The 21,509-nt window shown below is 46.4% G+C and overlaps 1 protein-coding gene across 2 annotated transcripts in view; it reads right to left on the reverse strand.

Moving 5' to 3' along the window:
- Window positions 1–21,509, reverse strand: part of grid1a (glutamate receptor, ionotropic, delta 1a) — a 218,918-nt gene that overhangs the window by 62,910 nt on the left and 134,499 nt on the right. For both annotated transcript variants that reach the window (XM_052079707.1, XM_052079708.1), the window contains exon 4: window positions 17,582–17,787. In XM_052079707.1, coding sequence (XP_051935667.1) covers window positions 17,582–17,787 — 206 coding nt within the window. The remainder of the gene's footprint in view (window positions 1–17,581; window positions 17,788–21,509) is intronic.

Genomic DNA, 21,509 nt, shown 5'->3' on the forward strand with positions numbered 1-21,509 from the left:
CGTTACAAAGGCCTCTACTCGCGGCCCCTCAGTGGTTCTCACGCTCCTCTCGAAACGACACATTTCTGCGCTCAAGTGTTGTTTGGCGGCTGAAACGGCTAATTGAATAATTTGGGACAAAATCCGCGAGCGTCGGCGCCCACCCCTCCCTAACCGAATGATAAAGCGAGCGTCGGTGCCCTTCGGTAGGGACGCGGGGGAGTGTTTTTGTTGCGCATGAATCACCGTTGAAACCGAGCCTTGAGAGCGCAGCTAGCTTGAAGCTAAAACGCGCAGCTGATGAGAGAAGAGGTGGCGTGATAATGATGGCGTCGCTTTTCGAAGGAGAGATCTAAATAAAATGGAGGAACGCTGTTTTTACATTTTGCCCATCTGTTAGCCCGTTTCACGCAAATCCGGATCCATGTCGGCCACCGAACATACGGTAGCACCCACTTGCTGTATAATCGTTTTGTTTGTTTTTCTCTCACAGCGACTTGTTTTCGTACGAATTGAAGTCTGCATAGATACAAGATAGAGATGCTTCAAAGGTCTCAGCATATGGCGGTGGACATGACGTCAAAAGAGCTTATGAATATGTATGTGCACACGGCCAATAATTAATTGTACTGCATATGAATCCAGAACGCTTGCAAGCGGGCAAACATCCTACCTGTCGCATTTATATGCTCCCCACTGGGGCATTCTAATTGAACATTTTATCCAGAGTGTTTTTTTTTTTTTTGCATTGCGGTTTATGCAACATACTTAGGGAGGGGGAAAAAATTCGGTATTTGTTTTCCAAGTGGTTGGCTTTGCAATTACCCTCGTAACTCTCTTTATATTTTTTTAGACGTTATCAGAGAATAGGAAAACGCGCTCAGAGACTGGGCTCCCTGACAGCGTTGTGCCTTTGGTATAATTGCATGTCATGTGATGCTGCGGCGGAGACAAATATGCGCTGCGGAGAAGCCGCAAGTGTTTGGAAAGCGACTCTTTAGGATATTCTAAATTGACAAGAACCGACACGGAGACGAAGGAATGGCTTGGCTCAATGCGCGAGCAAAACAAAGAAATGAATCGACAAACTCGATGAGCGAAGAACAGGCACTTACATCCGCAGAGGAAGAACGACAATAAATTGTGTGATAAGTGAGTGAGGACAGTGAACCTCCCCCGTGGGGAACGTAAAACGGCAAGGCCCCATCGATTCATTTTTAGCGACATTTAGCGAAAGAAAAAAAAAAAGTAATCGTCCAATCACTAAACTGCTAAAATAATTGATCACAAGGGCAGTGCACATTGCTGCTTTTTATATCGCAGTCAAAACATGACATAAAGGGTGATAATAATAGTGTTGGATTATCATTTATCAGTAATCACTATAATTTTTATTTTGCATCCTAATTTAATTGGTTTTTCAGTGTGTGTTTATTTATATATTTATTTTAATATATAAAATAAATATATAATTTTATTTTTAAAATTATATATTTTAAATATAAAATCCAAAATCCAGTCCCTTCAAAAAACAGAAAAAAAAAAATACCTATGATATTTTTTATTTATTGTTTGCAACACGGGCGGCCCGGTAGTCCAGTGGTTAGCACGTCGGCTTCACAGTGCAGAGGTACCGGGTTCGATTCCAGCTCCAGCCTCCCTGTGTGGAGTTTGCATGTTCTCCCCGGGCTTGCGTGGGTTTTCTCCGGGTGCTCCGGTTTCCTCCCACATTCCAAGAATATGCATGGCAGGCTGATTGAACACTCTAAATTGTCCCTAGGTGTGAGTGTGAGTGCGAATGGTTGTTTGTCTCTGTGTGCCCTGCGATTGGCTGGCAACCGATTCAGGGTGTCCCCCGCCTACTGCCCGGAGACAGCTGGGATAGGCTCCAGCACCCCCCGCGACCCTAATGAGGATCAAGCGGTTAGGAAGATGAATGAATGAATGAATTGTTTGCAACATAATTAAAAAAAAATACCTCACAATAAAGGACGGCCCGGTAGTCCAGTGGTTAGCACGTCGACTTCACAGTGCAGAGGTGCTGGGTTCGATTCCAGCTCCGGCCTCCCTGTGTGGAGTTTGCATGTTCTCCCCGGGCCTGCGTGGGTTTTCTCCGGGTACTCCGGTTTCCTCCCACATTCCAAAAACATGCATGGCAGGCTGATTGAACACTCTAAATTGTCCCTAGGTGTGAGTGTGAGTGCGAATGGTTGTTCGTCTATGTGTGCCCTGCGATTGGCTGGCAACCGATTCAGGGTGTCCCCCGCCTACTGCCCGAAGACAGCTGGGATAGGCTCCAGCACCCCCCGCGTCCCTAGTCAGGATCAAGCGGTTCATAAAATGGATGGATGGACCTCACAATAAGTATACTGGAATCAACCACCCAATTATTAAATATAAGGACTGTATAACACAGCCGCATTAGTGTGAATGACTGATTGTTTGTCTATATGTGCCCTGACTGAGATTAACAGGCGACCAGTCGACGGTTTACCCCGCCTCCCACTCAAAGTCAACTTGTACGAGCTCCACTTTTCCGCTAATGAGGAAAAAGCGCTGCCGAAAATGGATGGATAAAGATGTATTTAAGCGCTTGTAAATTGCAGGTTAACACTGCTCCATTCCAACCCGCTAGGTGGCACTAGTGAGCTGATTGGCAAGTGACAATGACGACATGGATGCATGGATTAAAAAAACAATGCTTGAGGGGTTCACCGCTTTACTCAATGCTGAGTATCGTAATCACAACCATTAATTGGATAACCATTCCATGATCATGTTTTTTTATTTATGTATTTATTTTTTTTACATGCACAAACTTTGTTGATACTGTCCAAAATGGGATCACATGTACTTTGCGAGCACATGCTGGACAAGTACTCACTCACGTTAAGCTTCCTAGCAGTGTGAATGAATGAATGAATGAATAAATAAACAAATAAATAAATAAATAGGACGGCCCAGTAGTCCAGTGGTTAGCACGTCGGCTTCACAGTGCAGAGGTACCGGGTTCGATTCCAGCTCCGGCCTCCCTGTGTGGAGTTTGCATGTTCTCCCCGGGCCTGCGTGGGTTTTCTCCGGGTGCTCCGGTTTCCTCCCACATTCCAAAAACATGCGTGGCAGGCTGATTGAACACTCTAAATTGTCCCTAGGTGTGAGTGTGAGTGCGAATGGTTGTTCGTTTCTGTGTGCCCTGCGATTGGCTGGCAAACGGGCCTGCGTGGGTTTTCTCCGGGTGCTCCGGTTTCCTCCCACATTCCAAAAATAAGCATGGCAGGCTGATTGAACACTCTAAATTGTCCCTAGGTGTGAGTGTGAGCGTGGATGGTTGTTCGTCTATGTGTGCCCTGCGATTGGCTGGCAACCGATTCAGGGTGTCCCCCGCCTACTGCCCGGAGACGGCTGGGATGGGCTCCAGCACCCCACGCGACCCTAGTGAGGATCGAGCGGTAAGGAAGATGAATGAATGAAAGATGAATGAATGAATAAATAAATAAATAAATGAATAAGGATTGGTGATCTGTCTGTTATGCCCATAACGTTCGCCCTCAAGAGTATGCTACTGATCTCCATCTCGGACTTGTTATTCCTCCAACGTTAACTGGTGCGAAGACAAAAACTGTCGCTATAGTTTCAAACCCCCAAGAGCAAGTTACATAAAAGGCAAATTATTGATGAAAAACGCTCTCACTTCACGCCCGTTATTCATTGTCAAGCTAGCGCCATCCATCAAGTTAAAAAGCTCGCCGGCTTTTAATACCAGTCTCGGGGTACAAAAACAATCTCTTGATTATTCCGAACCTCCCGCAGACGGCAAAAACGACAGTGGCTTTTATTACTTAGAAATCGTCGTTACGTTTGACTGTATCTTAGCCGTTGATTCATCATCCAACGCAATTACAATTTCCTCAATTTCTCCCCGCTCTGTGGGAAAAGCACTCTTGGTGGCCCCCGGCGGATGAAAATGAGATAAAACAAACTGAAACACACCAGGGAAGATATGTCTTAAAATGTGCTCCAAAAGTGAATCCAACACTTCATCAACATATTCATCGAAAGCGGCGGTGTGCTTAAAAATCATGGAAAATGGAGCCCGACCAGGCTAACGCTGTGGTCGCTGGTTGAACCCAACGTAAAATGAGCTTTTCTGGCGGTAAATTTCCAATGTTTCAAAGAGGGTCCGCACCGGCGCGAGGTCAACAACGGCTAGCTTCTAAAAGTTGCCATGACTGGAAAAAAAAAAGTCGGAGTAAGCTTGCATTTAGCATTAGCCAAAGTCATGACACTACCATCCACGAGCAATGTCCAAACTGTTTTTTTTGTTTTTTTGTTGTTTTTTTCTATCCCCTCCTATGAGTTGCTTTGAGCGGTCAAAGCAACGTGAACTAAAGTGAGAGACATGACGCCACCCGATATTTCATGTCCGCTATGAAGCTAGCATAACAGCGCATAAAATCAATCAAATAAACACACAGTACAATTGTATATAACATACAATTCTTCACAAAAATAATGCGTAAAATGAGCTTTTCTGGCGGCAAATTTCCAATGTTTCAAAGAGGGTCCGCACCGGCGCGAGGTCAACGACGGCTAGCTTCTAAAAGTTGCCATGACTGGAAAAAAAAAATGTCGGAGTAAGCTTGCATTTAGCATTAGCCAAAGTCATGACACTACCATCCATGAGCAATGTCAAAAATGTTTTTTTTTGTTTTTGTTTTTTTTTCTATCCCCTCCTATTAGTTGCTTTGAGCGGTCAAAGCAACGTGAACTAAAGTGAGAGACATGACGCCACCCGATATTTCATGTCCGCTATGAAGCTAGCATAACAGCGCATAAAATCAATCAAATAAACACACAATACAATTGTATATAACATACAATTCTTCACAAAAATAATGCGTAAAATGAGCTTTTCTGGCGGCACATTTCCAATGTTTCAAAGAGGGTCCGCACCGGCGCGAGGTCAACGACAGCTAGCTTCTAAAAGTTGCCATGACATGAAAAAAAAATGTCGGAGTAAGCTTGCATTTAGCATTAGCCAAAGTCATGACACTACCATCCACGAGCAATGTCCAAAATGTTTTATTTGTTTTTTTGTTGTTTTTTTTCTATCCCCTCCTATGAGTTGCTTTGAGCGGTCAAAGCAACGTGAACTAAAGTGAGAGACATGACGCCACCCGATATTTCATGTCCGCTATGAAGCTAGCATAACAGCGCATAAAATCAATCAAATAAACACACAGTACAATTGTATATAACATACAATTCTTCACAAAAATAATGCACTTTATAATCCGGTGTGTCTTATTTATGAATTAAAAACAATATCTATACATATTTAGATATAATTATGCCTAATAATTCAGTACAAAGAGTTTTGTCTGTAGTTAACATTGCAATTGTATGATACACAACTCGTATACTTGTATTTGTAAATCATATGAAGATGGGGTCTATGTTTTTTTTTCAAACTAAAGTCATAATACCATGATAGTAAAGTCATAGTTGAATAAGTGACGATGATTTTTGTCAGGAGTCGTAGGTTTTTTTGGGGGGGGAATACTTTCATCCTGAGTCGGGCATTTGGACATCCGGCGTTCCCCTGAGCTCAATTCGAGAACCACTGCACTAAACCATCATGCTGCTCATCACTATTTTGTCCACGCTACTAAAAACCGCACCGAGACAAAGCGGGTGTTCAAGCATGCACTCATCTATGATGGCGCGACGTACTCATCTATGCTTTCAGGGCTGAGAGACGCACGAACACAACCTAAGCAACGCATCGGGAATGTCACAGAGAGGTCAAAGAGAAACAATGACAATGACAAAAGAGGGGCGGGGTTAATGAACAGTAAAGACAAGGGCAAAAAGATAGTCGAGAGAGAAAGAGGGAGCCATTAGGACGTGGGAGAGGCAAAAAAAAAAAAAACATACACGGAGGAAATGTCCTGTAAAGGGGACAGAAGGGGAAAGAGAAACAATGAGCGGGGGGCGGGATGGAGGGAGGGCACGCGGGCCCGAAGAGGATGAGATGTAGGACAACGATAGATCATCTTCTGACAGCCTCGATTTGTCATGCTGTTATTGGGAGGGAAATGGAATTGGGGTGCGGCGGCGAGAGTGCCGGGGGTCTCGAGGTGGCGGCGTCAAGGCGGGAGGGAGCAGCGGGAGGCAGACGCTTGGACAGATAAACTCGCCATACCTCTCCACCTCTTGGCCGGACCGGCACGGCGGTCCGACGCACGCGGCCCACCGCGCTGACTCGTCATGTTTTTGAAGCGGACAGGCAACGGCGTGCCCGTCATATTTACACCCGGAGGTTAGGGGGGGTTGATTTTAAAAATGTCGTCCATTTAGAACTAGAGTCAACACCGCAATGACATAGAATGCAATTTCGCAAACGCTGAAATTGGTGAAAATCAAAAACATAAAAGCTCTGTTTAGTTTTGGTATGTCGGTAAGCTTAAATGTATCCACCCATCCATTTTCTGAACCGCTTAATCCTCACTAGGGTCGCGGGGGGTGCTGGAGCCTATCCCAGCCGTCTTCGGGCAGTAGGCGGGGGACACCCTGGATCAGTTGCCAGCCTATCGCAGGGCACACAGAGACGAACAACCATTCGCACTCACACTCACACCTAGGGACAATTTAGAGCGTCCAATCAGCCTGCCATGCATGTTTTTGGAATTTGGGAGGAAACCGGAGCACCCGGAGAAAACCCACGCAGGCCCGGTTGCCAGCCAATCGCAGGGCACACAGAAACGAACAACCATCCACGCCCACACTCACACCTAGGGACAATTTAGAGTGATCAATCAGCCTGCCACGCATGTTTTTGGAATGTGGGAGGAAACCGGAGCACCCGGAGAAAACCCACGCAGGCCCGGGGAGAACATGCAAACTCCACACAGGGAGTTCCAGAGCTGGAATCGAACCCGGTACCTCTGCACTGAGAAGCCGACGTGCTAACCACTGGGCTACCGGGCCGCCCAAGCTTAAATGTATGCATTTATTTTTTGATAGAGCGTGTCGAAAAGTTCAGTGCTTAAGATGTGCAGTCCGCATGTTTACATTTGAGGTGATCACGGCACAGGCTTGTTTGCGTTATCGTTGCAATCCGATTTATGACTGACCGACTTACATTTTTTTTTTTGCCATGTTTGTTGATTCAAATCTTATAAAGATGTCGTCGTGCGAGTCAAAGTTCACAGCGAAGTCGCCAAAGTGTCATCCCGACTAATTCGCGGTTCATTTGTCGTTATTTTGGCAACAACCTGAAACGCCAACACATTTACTGTACATATCATAAATCTGATGTTGTTTATCGTAATATAGATGAATGTATTTATTTACGTTTTTATTTGACAAGGGCCACACAGCCAAACACAGTTACAAGCTCGCATCTGATGTGATGCCTGTAAAGTTTATCGCTCGTGCTCATTTTCAAACTTCAGTCCCCCACTTGGGCTTTTCCACAACATTGCGATACAGTATCAAATAAACAAATTTAAAAGGCCATACCATACAATTTAATCATCTATAATACGATATTAGGGCGGCCCGGTAGTCCAGTGGTTAGCACGTCGGCTTCACAGTGCAGAGGTACCGGGTTCGATTCCAGCTCCGGCCTCCCTGTGTGGAGTTTGCATGTTCTCCCCGGGCCTGCGTGGGTTTTCTCCGGGTGCTCCGGTTTCCTCCCACATTCCAAAAATATGCATGGCAGGCTGATTGAACACTCTAAATTGTCCCTAGGTGTGAGTGTGAGTGCGAATGGTTGTTCGTCTCTGTGTGCCCTGCGATTGGCTGGCAACCGATTCAGGGTGTACCCCGCCTGCTGCCCGAAGACAGTTGGGATAGGCTCCAGCACCCCCCGCGACTCTAGTGAGGATCAAGCGGTTAGGAAGATGAATGAATGAATGAATAATACGATATTAAATTTTTTTTTTGCTAGTATCTGTTTATTAAAAAAAAAAACGTAAAAATCACATTACTTGACCAGCCGGGCCTTATTTTGGGCGAATAAGAGTGGCAAACACGTGGTGATCGGTAAAATCTTAACACAGCCAGATCTCAGATATCAGGGTGTGCACACTTGTGCAACCACATTATTTCAGATGTTTGTTTAGATGAGGGCTGACGTTCATAGCAGACAAAGATATGAAATGATTTATCTTGGTCTCATTTATTCATTCATTCATTCATCTTCCGAGCCGCTTGATCCACACTAGGGTCGCGGGGGGTGCTGGAGCCTATCCCAGCAGTAGGCGGGGGGCACCCTGAATCGGTTGCCAGCCAATCGCAGGGCACACAGAGACGAACAACCATTCACACTCACACTCACACCTAGGGACAATTTAGAGTGTTCAATCAGCCTGCCACGCATGTTTTTGGAATGTGGGAGGAAACCGGAGCACCCGGAGAAAACCCACACAGGCCCGGTTGCCAGCCAATCGCAGGGCACACAGAAACGAACAACCATTCGCACTCACACTCACACCTAGGGACAATTTAGAGCGTCCAATCAGCCTGCCATGCATGTTTTTGGAATGTGGGAGGAAACCGGAGCACCCGGAGAAAACCCACGCAGGCCCGGGGAGAACATGCAAACTCCACACAGGGAGGCCGGAGCTGGAATCGAACCCGGTACCTCTGCACTGTGAAGCCGACGTGCTAACCACTGGACTACCGGGCCGCCCTGGTCTCATTTATTTTGTCCAAAAAAAAAAAGGGGGGGGGGTTGCATTTTGGTTGCAAGAAGAATAAATCATCTTGAAGCTTATTCATCACTACTCCATATTATTTTAAAAAATTCCAAGCGGCAACTCGAGCAAATCGGACGCAGGAGGGGGAAGCGCGTGTTGCCAAGACACTGTGCCCTCTCTTGTCAGGCTAATGAGTCATGCCGCCTTTGGCCTGCGTCATTCCACCTAAAAGGGGGGGGGGGGGTCGAGCGGAGAAGCGGCACGGGTGCCAATACACCTGTGAAAAGCACGGCGGGGCTATTTTGAGCTTGCGAAAAGCACAGCGTCAGATAAAGGCTGCTGACGTGCTGTCTTTTTGACGCCGTGGGAGTTTGATAACAAAAAAATAAAATTCCAACAGCAACAGGAAGGCAGGAAATGAAGCCGGTCTGGCCTTTAAGGGGGCATATGAGCTGGAGCTGCACAAAGATGCTGCGCTTGAAAAGAAAAAAAAAAAAACAAACCAAAACACTTATAAAAGATGTCATCGCGGCCATCTTGTTTCCTGAATAATAATTTGCGTATCAACTAGAGCGGCTCGTTAAAGAGCCATCCGCAAGCGGTCGTGACACTAAAGTGAACGACTGCTCCGGAACCGAAATCTGAGAAAACAAATTCAAGACACCGCCGGCGGTTCTCTCTTCACAAATTGGTGACTCGTGTCGTGGCAAAAGCCAGATTTTAAACGGCTTCTGAGAATTTCAGATTATTTTTTTTTTCCTGGAAAACCTGGAGATGACAAATCAAATCTGCTCGGGCCAATCGCTGACCAGCAGCGTTCGGCGACACGTAGCCTGTGCGATAGGTCGCTTTAGGCTGACGCGATTCTTCGCATTGGATTACCTTGTACGCGCTCCTATTTTTAGCTTATTGAACACACACCGAGTTTATTTCAATTTGAGAGGACAAGTTGATAAATGCCGGTCTCACCGAAGAGCCTCCTCAAAGGGTTTACAATCGGTACGCTCCAATATTTTCTTTGTGATGGCATGTCTCAATTCCTCCAAGAGAAATACAGCTGGGACGACGGTGGGCCCGGCTGGCCCATAAAGTCACTTGGTGAGAAACGAGCGCCAGCCGCAGAGCTCAATATAACAGCAGCAGGCTGCTTCCGGCCGTCCAGTGCGCAGGCGGGGGTCCAACCTACGCCGCACTCTTGTTGAACAAAGACAGCTAGCTGGGTTTGGGCTCTAGCATACCCGGCGACCCTTGTGAGGATAAAGCGGATCGAAAAATGGATGGATGGATTATTCATTCATTCATTCATCTTCCGTACCGCTTGATCCTCACTAGGGTCGCGGGGGGTGCTGGAGCCTATCCCAGCTGCCTTCGGGCAGTAGGCGGGGGACACCCTGAACCGGTTGCCAGCCAATCGCAGGGCACACATACGAACAACCATTCGCACTCACACTCACACCTCGGGACAATTTAGAGTGTTCAATCAGCCTGCCACGCATGTTTTTGGAATGTGGGAGGAAACTGGAGCACCCGGAGAAAACCCACGCAGGCCCGGGGAGAACCTGAATCGGTTGCCAGCCAATCGCAGGGCACACAGAGACGAACAACCATTCACACTCACACCTAGAGACAATTTAGAGTATTCAATCAGCCTGCCACGCATGTTTTTGGAATGTGGGAGGAAACCGGAGCACCCGGAGAAAACCCACGCAGGCCCGGGGAGAACCTGAATCGGTTGCCAGCCAATCGCAGGGCACACAGAAACGAACAACCATTCACGCTCACACTCACACCTAGGGACAATTTAGAGTGTTCAACCACCCTGCCATGCATATTTTTGGAATGTGGGAGGAAACCGGAGCACCCGGAGAAAACCCACGCAGGCCCGGGGAGAACATGCAAACTCCACACAGGGAGACCGGAGCTGGAATCGAACCCGGGACCTCCGCACTGTGAAACCAACGTGCTAACCACTGGACTACCGGGCCGCCCATGGATGGATTATCGAATGCCAAATCCTCTATGATCCTGCTTTTTACGCCTTCACTAAAGTGCCTTAAATGCTATCAAAACATGCTAAGGGAGTATGGAAATAGGGTCTTTTTTTATTGCGGATTTTACTGATCTGGGATTTACAATATTTGTGTTGTTGTTGTTGTTTTTTTAATGATATTACTGGAATACTTGAATGAAGTGTTTTATAGAATAGCTTTTAAGTAAAATGTTTAGCATATCTTACGAATACGGTTTGCTACAGGATTCCCGTCTATATTTCACAGGCAGTTCTACAACATCTCAAATTTGCGTAAAGCATTATAATTGTTGCTGGTGAAAATATGAATAGCAATCATTTCTGTCATTAACCCCACCAGCCCCCCCACTCACCCGCCAGCTCGGAGCAAGCAGCTCACTTGCATGCTAATTAGGAAGTGACTTTGGTAGCTTATAAAACCTGTCATGTTTCTTTTTTTTTTTTCTTTGCACCTACAGTAAGAGCTAAGTGATTTTTTTTTTTTACAAACGATTGCAAAGACCAGCCAAGGATGGGAAAACATGGTCGGAGAGCTTGAAAATGCCACTTTGCCGCCCCCGGGAGAGGCTGGCGTGACTCCGCAGAGAGGTCGCCTCGCATGAGGGGCGCAGAGGCGTCAGGTGTCAAGAAGCTAGGCGAGACTGAGCCGACGCCAGATGCCACCCCGCCTCATGGCCCATGTGAGAGGAAAGGCGATGTGGCAAGTGTCTGGCTGGCTGGCCGCCCCCCGACCCCCACCCAAGGGGGGCGCGGAGTCCGTCCATCCAAACGTGAGGCGACGTGAGCGTCGTGAGGACAAAAAGGGCGAGGAAAGGAAGACATGGGAGGAATGATGTCATGCTAATCTTTAGGGTTAAGCACTCGAAATTGTCAGGGTCTGAGTCAAAGTCCGCCAAGGGAAAAACATGACTTTCTTAAGCCTGATGCATTGTGGGACATCGAGTCACCTTGACGAGGATTAGGTGCGTAGAAGCAATGAATGAAAATTGAGGAGGCGTACGCAAATGGGGACGTGATGGAGCTGAAAAGTCAGAAGGGAGCTCCTCTCTACCAATCAACCTTTTGCAAAAACAATGTTTTTTTTGGGGGGGGGTCTTGTTTTTTTGTTCTTGTTTAACTGGTATTCGTCCACATTTTCATGTGCAACGTCGACCTGGCAAAGGCAAATTCAAATGCATACCGACAAACTGTACCGTGTGATTACAGCCACCTAATATATGACATTGCAGCATAGCCCATGAATAAAGGAATATAGCAACCCCCCCCCCACCCTCCATCGCAGGGTTTATATTCCAGACCACGCTAGCAATGTGTGAAATCACCCATATAGAAATATATAACATAGAATATCTAATAAACGGCATCGACAGCAGTGACGCTTTGCGGTCTTGAAAGACACTTTTCCAATAATGCAAAAACATTTGAACGTTTTTTTTTTTGAGAGAGGGGAAGGGTGATGGATCACGCAGTTGTAGAGTGCACCGATCCCTCTGTGTTTTCATTCTGTTTTTCTTTTGACGCACAAACTTTAGATCATCTCACAACATCGACCAGAGGTGCCCATTGTGTCGTTCGCAAGCGACCGGTGTCTCGCTAAGTTGGTCGATCAATATAGCATTAACCTACTGTCAACCTCACCGTTTTTTTTATATAGGTGTCAATCAACGGCAGAGAAAAAAAAAAAAAGAAGAAAAGTAGCCCCCCCCCCTTGTCCGTTGTGAAATTCGAAATACAAGGACGCTAACTAGCCAAACTAGCCATTTCCTTTTGGATTCATCAACTCTAAAGTTATTAATAATAGAGATGAGAGGAGGATTTTTGCTTTGCGATGGGCTCCGTGGCGGGGCGTCGCGGGACACCCCCGCGGTTTCCCCGGCATTGGAGAATGACCCCCGTCCATGTACAATCTAAGCTAGTCCAGAGAAGCTAACGCTCATATCACCGTTAGCTTACCGTTAGCTTTATTTGTGATCAAATTGCTGATTGGCTTTAAGACGATCGTGCTTCTGTGTGTGCTGCTAAATAAGCGAGAGCGGGTGGGTGGGTTGGTTGGGATTGGACCCCCCCCCCCCTTGTCCGTTGTGAAATTCGAAATACAAGGACGCTAACTAGCCAAACTAGCCGTTTCCTTTTGGATTCATCAACTCTAAAGTTATTAATAATAGAGATGAGAGGAGGATTTTTGCTTTGCGGTGGGCTCCGTGGCGGGGGCGTCGCGGGACACCCCCGCGGTTTCCCCGGCACTGGAGAATGACCCCGTCCATGTACAATCTAAGCTAGTCCAGAGAAGCTAACGCTGATATCACCGTTAGCTTACCGTTAGCTTTATTTGTGATCAAATTGCTGATTGGCTTTAAGACGATGGTGCTTCTGTGTGTGCTGCTAAATAAGCGAGAGCTTTGGTTGGGATTGGACCCCCCCCCCCCTCCCCCCTTGTCCGTTGTGAAATTCGAAATACAAGGACGCTAACTAGCCAAACTAGCTGTTTCCTTTTGGATTCATCAACTCTAAAGTTATTAATAATAGAGATGAGAGGAGGATTTTTGCTTTGCGGTGGGCTCCGTGGCGGGGGCGTCGCAGAGACACCCCCACGGTTTCCCCGGCACTGGAGAATGACCCCGTCCATGTACAATCTAAGCTAGTCCAGAGAAGCTAACGCTGATATCAGCGTGTTAGCTTACCGGTAGCTTTATTTGAGATCAAATTGCTGATTGGCTTTAAGACGATCGTGCTTCTGTGTGTGCTGCTAAATAAGCGAGAGCGGGTGGGTGGGTTGGTTGGGGTTGGACACCCCCCCCCCCCCCTTGTCCGTTGTGAAATTTGAAATACAAAGACGCTAACTAGCCAAACTAGCCATTTCCTTTTGGATTAATCAACTCTAAAGTTATTAATAATAGACATGAGAGGAGGATTTTTGCTTTGCGGTGGGCTCCGTGGCGGGGCGTCGCGGGACACCCCCGCGGTTTCCCCGGCACTGGAGAATGACCCCCGTCCATGTACAATCTAAGCTAGTCCAGAGAAGCTAACGCTGATATCACCGTTAGCTTACCGGTAGCTTTATTTGAGATCAAATTGCTGATTGGCTTTAAGACGATCGTGCTTCTGTGTGTGCTGCTAAATAAGCGAGAGCTTGGGTGGGGGGAGAAGGGGGGGGTTGCAGAGTGGGTGTGGCTTCATGTACGTTCGTCAAAATGTGGGGTCACGATTCCGTACAGCTCGCTTCCGTCTAACAAATGGGCAGCAGACAAAGAACATAACTTGGACAAGTCATCTGACATGTGCTAGACAGGCAGGCCCTCCAGAGAGCCGACTGTTTGCGTGCAAGTAATTAAAAACTCACTTTCCCATGACATGTCCCCTTTCAAGGCTGTCACCTGTAATTAATTTGAGATAAGCTATCCAGCAAATTTTTCCTTCCCCTGCTCGAGGCATCATCATCATCATTGCCATTCTTCAGCAAAAAAAAATCAAAATAAAAAATTCTCACCCTTGATAGCCCCTCCCAAACACGTCCACCCAAGTGGGCTCTCCGACAACAGGTATGAATAAAATTCAGATGCGTTATCAAAGCTGCGAGCCTGTCGAAGGAGTCGACGTATTCGCGGGGGCTTGATTAGCCGGGACGCCGCCGTATGAATTACAAGTGGGAAGATAAAGAACGTAAACGGGGGCAGATTAAACACAACTTTGGGGGAAAAAGAAGAGAAAGAAGAAAAAAAATAAAAGCGACTGAGCTCTCTGTGAGCAAAAGTGAAATCTGTGTTAAGTGCAAGCAAAACCCCAAGCCGGGTCGTGAATAAAAGCAGTACGTGTGTTCACACGCTGAGTGATCTTTTCAGAGAAGACTTTCCTTTGATAATTACGGCCGAGTATTCACAAGTCGGATTTTTTGACGCCCGCCCCACCCCCTCTTAATGGGCTCTTTTATTCATTCATTCATTCATCTTCCGTACCGCTTGATCCTCACTAGGGTCGCGGGGGGTGCTGGAGCCTATCCCAGCTGTCTCCGGGCAGTAGGCGGGGGACACCCTGAATCGGTTGCCAGCCAATCGCAGGGCACACAGAAACGAACAACCATTCGCACTCACACTCACACCTAGGGACAATTTAGAGCGTCCAATCAGCCTGCCATGCATGTTTTTGGAATGTGGGAGGAAACCGGAGCACCCGGAGAAAACCCACGCAGGCCCGGGGAGAACCTGAATCGGTTGCCAGCCAATCGCAGGGTACACAGAAACGAACAACCATTCACACTCACACCTAGGGACAATTTAGAGTGTTCAATCAGCCTGCCATGCATATTTTTGGAATGTGGGAGGAAACCGGAGCACACGGAGAAAACCCACGCAGGCCCGGGGAGAACATGCAAACTCCACACAGGGAGGCCGGAGCTGGAATCGAACCCGGTACCTCTGCACTGTGAAGCCGACGTGCTAACCACTGGACTACCGGGCCGCCCTGGGCTCCTTTATCTCCACGACAAATGCAAAGAAACTACAAACACGGCTGTATGCATATTGGACACTTTTTTTTTTTTTTTTGTGTCGAGTGCCTTGACAAGTTCAGCGCTTAAAAAGTTCAGTCCACGTCTTCGCCTCTCATTGCTTCGCGACACGTGAAAAGCGCAAAGGATAAAGCCGCAGATTCGTTTGCCATCATTGGGATTTGATTTTATGACGCGCAGACGCGTCGACGCCGCGCTCGTTTTGGGGGAATTTTGTGAAGCCGTCGTGGCGAAGGCTAAAAAGACTGCGAGTCATTCATTCATTCATTCATTCATCTTTCGAGCCGCTTGTTCCTCACTAGGGTCGCGGGGGGTGCTGGAGCCTATCCCAGCTGTCTTCAGTCGGCAGGGGACACCCTGAACCGGTTGCCAGCCAATCACAGGCAGTCTTTCGTAATTAACAGATATACTCTCTTCCGTATTAATTAGCAGAAGCCTAACCTTTGAGATCAAAACGTTCATGTATAATAAATCTCATGTTTTACATAATGTTGTAGAAAGTCATTTCTTAATAAATATCAGTAAAGAGGCACTGCAAAAAAAAAAAATTTAAAAAAAAAAAAAAAAAAAAAAAGGACCACATATTAAATCGCCATCGTAATATTAAGAGCACGTTTCGATGACGTTTAAATATTGTTCAGCCCCACGCGTGAACACCCTTTTTTTTTTTAAAGTGTGCGGCGTGAGATATTTTCCGGTTTATTCATGAAAGCGAATCCTTGGGAGCCTTGCGAGAACCGGCTCAGTGGATGGGATGGATTCCATCAAAATGTCACATCGGAGAGACGTGCGTGTGACACGTGCATAATGCTACATGTATACTAATACGTGTCTCCAGCTATTTGGGTCCCCCAACATAAGTCGGGACACATATTTGCACGCTTGTCTTGCAATACTGCCGCAACCCCGACAGAATCTGTCAGGCTGATTCTGTGCGGGGCTCCTGAGATGAAAGTATACGATGAATACGCATCAAAAGCAATAAAAAGAAACGGGAAGAGATGCCTGAGAGCTTGTCCGTGTGTGTGTGTGTGTGTGTGTGTGTGTGTGTGTGTGCGTGTGTGTGTGTGTGTGTGTGTGTGTGTGTGGCCACAGTCGCCCTCATGTACCTGCAAGCAGCTACCTGGTACATCGGTACCTTGACTTAAGCGTTGAATTTGTTCAGCGGGCAAACTCTGAACTCAATTTACCCGTGCGTCAAATCACTTTTCCCCACCGAAATGATTTGAAATTCCGTTTTTTCTGATCCGGCTCAGCAAAATCAGCCACCGATTTTCCTTTGAATGGACAGTAGAAAAGTTCAACAATGCGTTGGCGCAGTGTTTGTCTTGCAAGAAACGGTTCTTTTTGCAATTTAAGTACACTTTTTTTTTCCTCTGTTGTTATTTAGCAGGAAAGCATCGTTTAAGATACTTTGTACTTTTGTTGTATTTTCAAGAATCTTACCAATATTCAATTGCTGTTTATGAAAGGTTGGTAAAAGGAGGGCGAAAGCTTTCTTTTGCTCTGTCCCATGTTTTTGTAGCGAGAAAACTCAATTTGAGAAAAAAAAAAAAAACGACTGGCAGTCAATGAGTTAAAGGATTATTGGAACGCATTATTTGGAACAAAACACCAGATTTTTTTATTTTATTTCGTGGAGCAAATGCTGACTATGACCCGTTGTTCTTCTCTCTTTTCATTCTAGTCGAATCTGACTGAAGTTTGGGAAGCGACATCCCACTTTTGTTTTGATGCTGTTGAAATATTAAATATAAAAAAAAAAAGAGAAAGAAAAAAATGACGATTCGGAAACGGAGGACTGGTTTACTGAGGTGGTCTATCGCTTGTCAGGGATAACCTGCATGTTCTATGGCAAGGGTGGGCAAACTATGGCCCGCGGGCCAAATCCGGCCCGATGGTCTTTTTAATCCGGCCCGCCGAAGGTTGGCACACAATTACGGTTCAATGTCATTGACTGCATTCATTTATTTTCGACCTGTAATGACAGGCATTTCAACGCCAGGTGGCGCAGTTACTTGAAGTTGCAGAGCATTGGGAGGAAGGGGGAGACGATACGGAAGCCCGCCAAGTCAAGCAAATCCCGTTCGATACGACGGAATAATGTACTCTTAAACTCTGAAAAACGTGCTAAAAAATGCAAAATACTGCTTTTTAAATAAAGAAATCCAATTAATATTATGTCGAATTTAGTTCATCCTTTTGATCAGGCCCTCCATAATATTTTCTGGTTCTCATGCAAAAAAATAATTGCCCACCACTGTTCTATGGGGTTTAACACTTTTGCTCATCTGAAAAAAAAGTTTTGTTCCAAATGTTTATTTCAGAAAAGTTAAAATGCTGCTCTTTTGCGTCTCCTCCTACCTGGTGGATGAACACCTGCGCTCCCCGGGGGCTCATGAGCAGCACAGCCCGCCGCAAAGTGTCCCGGTAGCGGTTGAGTTCCTCTGTGCGCAGCGTGTTGAAGAGATCGTTGAAGACCCGGCTCACGTTGCGGTCCACCCGCTGCAGGGACACGTCCAGACCGAGTCGAGACGCCTGGTCCATGAAGGTCTGCAAGCCACGGATATCTGACGGCGAGAAGAGACGAGAAGGATCGTTACGATATATTCCTGGCTATGATTGCCGTGGATGGCCCAGGACGGGTTTTTGGAAATTGTAAACGTACAGCTACGATCACTCCTTTGATCTTCAACGGAAACGTTATGCGTCTTCCCCGAAATAAGAATAAGAAAAAGAAAAGAAAAACCTTTATTAGTCTCACAATGGAGAAATTCCCAATTCACAGCAGCAAAGTTATGAAAGTAATAAGTAGAACAACAAATTATAGGAGCTGCTGGAAAGGCAGCCACTCTCGCGGCGCCATTTTGAAATCAAAATAACAAAAATAACACAAGACAACACATAGGACACAGACAGTCGTTCAATCTTCACCAATTTTCTGCATACACTTTGTTGTCTGAAGCAGTTCTAGATGAAAGAGGAGAGGATCAAAGTGTCCTTTCTCCAGTGGATCAGAGACGTCATGCTGAAAATGTGCACACGTCTGCTACAAGCTAAGTTATGAAAGCAAACACAAAGCTGTAGCATCCATTGACGAAAAGAGATTAGTTCACTTCTCCTGTCCCACGTAATCCGCTTCAAACTCCAAGCCGCGACTCCCAGCTCCAAATCCGCATCGGCACTCCGCGCCAACGCTCCTTTCTTCTCATCGTCGGCTCCTCAAGACCTCCATCCATCCAGCCGCAGACCAAATACAATGACATCATGCGAACCAGGAAGTAGCCTGCCTACTAACAAGCCGACGACCGGCCGATTGGCGAAGCGGTCGGCTGCCCGCACTGTAACCGTACGACATTGCGGTTGTGAGCGCTTGCACAATACAGCGCCGCATAATCAGCATTTCGCCGGCATCATGAGCCCCTCGGCTCCTCCATCCCTCCTCCATCTCGTCAGGCCCCGGCATCTCTTACTCATTAAATGTCATTTCTTGTCATTTTCAGAAGTAAATCGAAAAATGAGAGAAAGTGACGGCGAAGATTTCAGGGGTCGGCAAATAAATCCTCGCCGCTCGGCGATGGCGTCCCGGCTAGCGATGCGATTACATTTTCAGCAAGAAATGCAAATTTCACCCTCGCGCAACGGCTTCTCTTTCATCTCTTTTTTTTGGGGGGGGGGGGGGGGTAGTTTGCTATGCCTCCTGAAATATGAGAAAATGCCACTCTAAAAAGCAAATAATATTAAAATGAAATGTAAACGGTGCATAATGAATTACGCCATTAGACACCTTTGCGCAGTTGACTGTATTTTTTAGGAGCGGCGCCAAAGCCCTCCAAGGCACATTTCCCTCTCAAAACCAAAGTGCGATGGAACACAATGAGTCTTCCTGTCTTTGCGCTCCCTCCGGTTTAGCAGGAGATGAGACTTGAGGCGGTAATCGAGTTCTCCGGGGACCATGTTACATGAATAATGTATTTTTATTAAATGATATTGTGCCTAATTACACTCTTTGTAATCCTTTTTGAGTAAATTTAATGGTAATTAATAGCGTCTGATTTTCTGAGGAGTATTTATGAGGCAAAAGAGACATTATTTGGATAGTTTAAAACAGCTTCAGATTTTAATAAAGGGTCCCTTAGCTGCTTTTTTAAAAAAAGAAAAAAAAAAGAATACATAAAAAATAAGGAACTACAGCGCAGTTAATATCCACTCGAGGGTAGAGATCACGATGATAAAAAAAAAAGTAGAAAAAAGCGGGTGCTGATAAAAACATGACTGTGTTACCACTGTGAGGCAGAACAGTGATCACTCGGCAACAAGGCAAAAAAAAAAAAAAAAAGCACTGTAACACGAATACAAAGTGCCCACACGAATATGATCACCGAAAAAAAATCAATAAAAATAGCTGGAGTGTGCCGGCGCTAATTGAGTTGATGCGTAGCTGCTCACGGCGAGGGGATGCAAATGATCTTCCAATTAGTTTTTTTTTTTTTACCCGGTCCCGGCGCCGAAGCGGCATCGCGGTGCGTCATTGCCACCTGGCTAACTGCACCGGAGGGCGAAACTCAAACAAAAAGGAGAACTCTAACCAAGAAACCTATCAAAAAGTGCACCATCTTTCTCAGAAAGGTGCTACGCTAACTTTTGGTGTATTCCATATTATATTTCTGGAGGCGGCAATAGTAACGCTAGCTAGCTAGCTGCTGGACAAAACCTCTTCAATGTGCAAAACAATACCTGAAATTAAATCATTTGTCAACTCCGAAAGCAGTGCCAAGCTCCATAAATGGAAGTGGCCACACGCCAAGGCGCTACTTTGAATTGAACAGACGTTAGCCTGGCCATTTAACAAAAAAAAAATTTGACAGAGCACAAATATGATTTGTAATCTAAACGCCAATCCGTCTGGCCCCCACGAGGTGACTGAAATTAATAGATTCTGGCAGCAAAATTATTCATCAAAGTAATATATCGTGATAGCCACAGCACGGCTCCTGGTTTCAGTATAAAAAAAAAAATACACAAAGGACACACGGCGTAAAATTGAATGGGATGTGACAAACTACCACTAAGCCTATATTGTTTTTCAAAATGGCCACATTGCCAAATTTTACAAGTGCGGGGAGGCACTGTTTTTATGAGTGTGGATATTTTGTTGACAGCATTTCAGTCTCTATAAATATGCTAGCTAGCGTGTTATATAGCCTATAGCCTATAGCTAGCTAGTAGCTATAGGCTACGAAGGCAACCCAAAATGGCGAGGGTCAGCTTGTTTTTAAAAATCAAGTTTCCAAGAAATTGTGCCTGCAGTGTGTTTGTGTGTGTGTGTGTGTGTGTGTGTGTGTTTCTAAGTGTTGCGTGATATCTAGAAAGCCTGCGAGCTTTTCCTTTCTTCCCTGGCAGGAGCCTCATAGATCTGGAAATCTTAATCGAGCCAGCGGAGCGACCATCGTGGTAATCCAGTCAACCCTTGAGCACAGCAGGTGACGCAACATCGAACACTCAACTCTCTCATCCTTAGCTTTAATGGGAGAGATTTTGGAAGGACTTTTTATTTTATTTTTTTTTAAATCAGTGTGGAGTGGAGAGAGCGTGTAGATACCCTAACACATTTCCCCGGCGTTGGTCTCACTGGAGCGCTCGCGGAAGGGGCGGGGGGGGTGGGCCGGCCTCCCTCATGGACTGCAGTGGTGCAGCAAGGAGCGTATCATGATGAAAGGGCTCAGAGGTTTTTACCGAGCTGTCAAGCTGCGTCGCAATCCGAGCGGAAAAGCCTAAGACGTGGCGACGCTTTAAGCCCGTGTTTACTCAACACAGAGATGAGTCTGTTTAAGTCAACACAAGAGACTTTTAACGACGACAATTCTGCCGCGCGCTACACCGTAAATCTATTCTTAAAACTCAACGATGGAAGTGTCTGTGTGGGATAAGAGCGCAATTCTATTTATTCATTCATTCATTCATCTTCCGAGCCGCTTGATCCTCACTAGGGTTGCGGGGGGTGCTGGAGCCTATCCCAGCTGTCTTCGGGCAGTAGGCGGGGGACACCTTGAATCGGTTGCCAGCCAATCGCAGTGCACACAGAGACGAACAACCATTCACACTCACACTCACACCTAGGGACAATTTAGAGTGTTCAATCAGCCTGCCACGCATGTTTTTGGAATGTGGGAGGAAACCGGAGTACCCGGAGAAAACCCACGCAGGCCCAGGGAGAACCTGAATCGGTTGCCAGCCAATCGCAGGGCACACAGAGACGAACAACCATTCGCACTCACACTCACACCTGGGG

This window comes from Hippocampus zosterae, chromosome 11 (genome assembly GCF_025434085.1).
Source record: "Hippocampus zosterae strain Florida chromosome 11, ASM2543408v3, whole genome shotgun sequence".
Taxonomy (NCBI): Eukaryota; Metazoa; Chordata; class Actinopteri; order Syngnathiformes; family Syngnathidae; genus Hippocampus; species Hippocampus zosterae.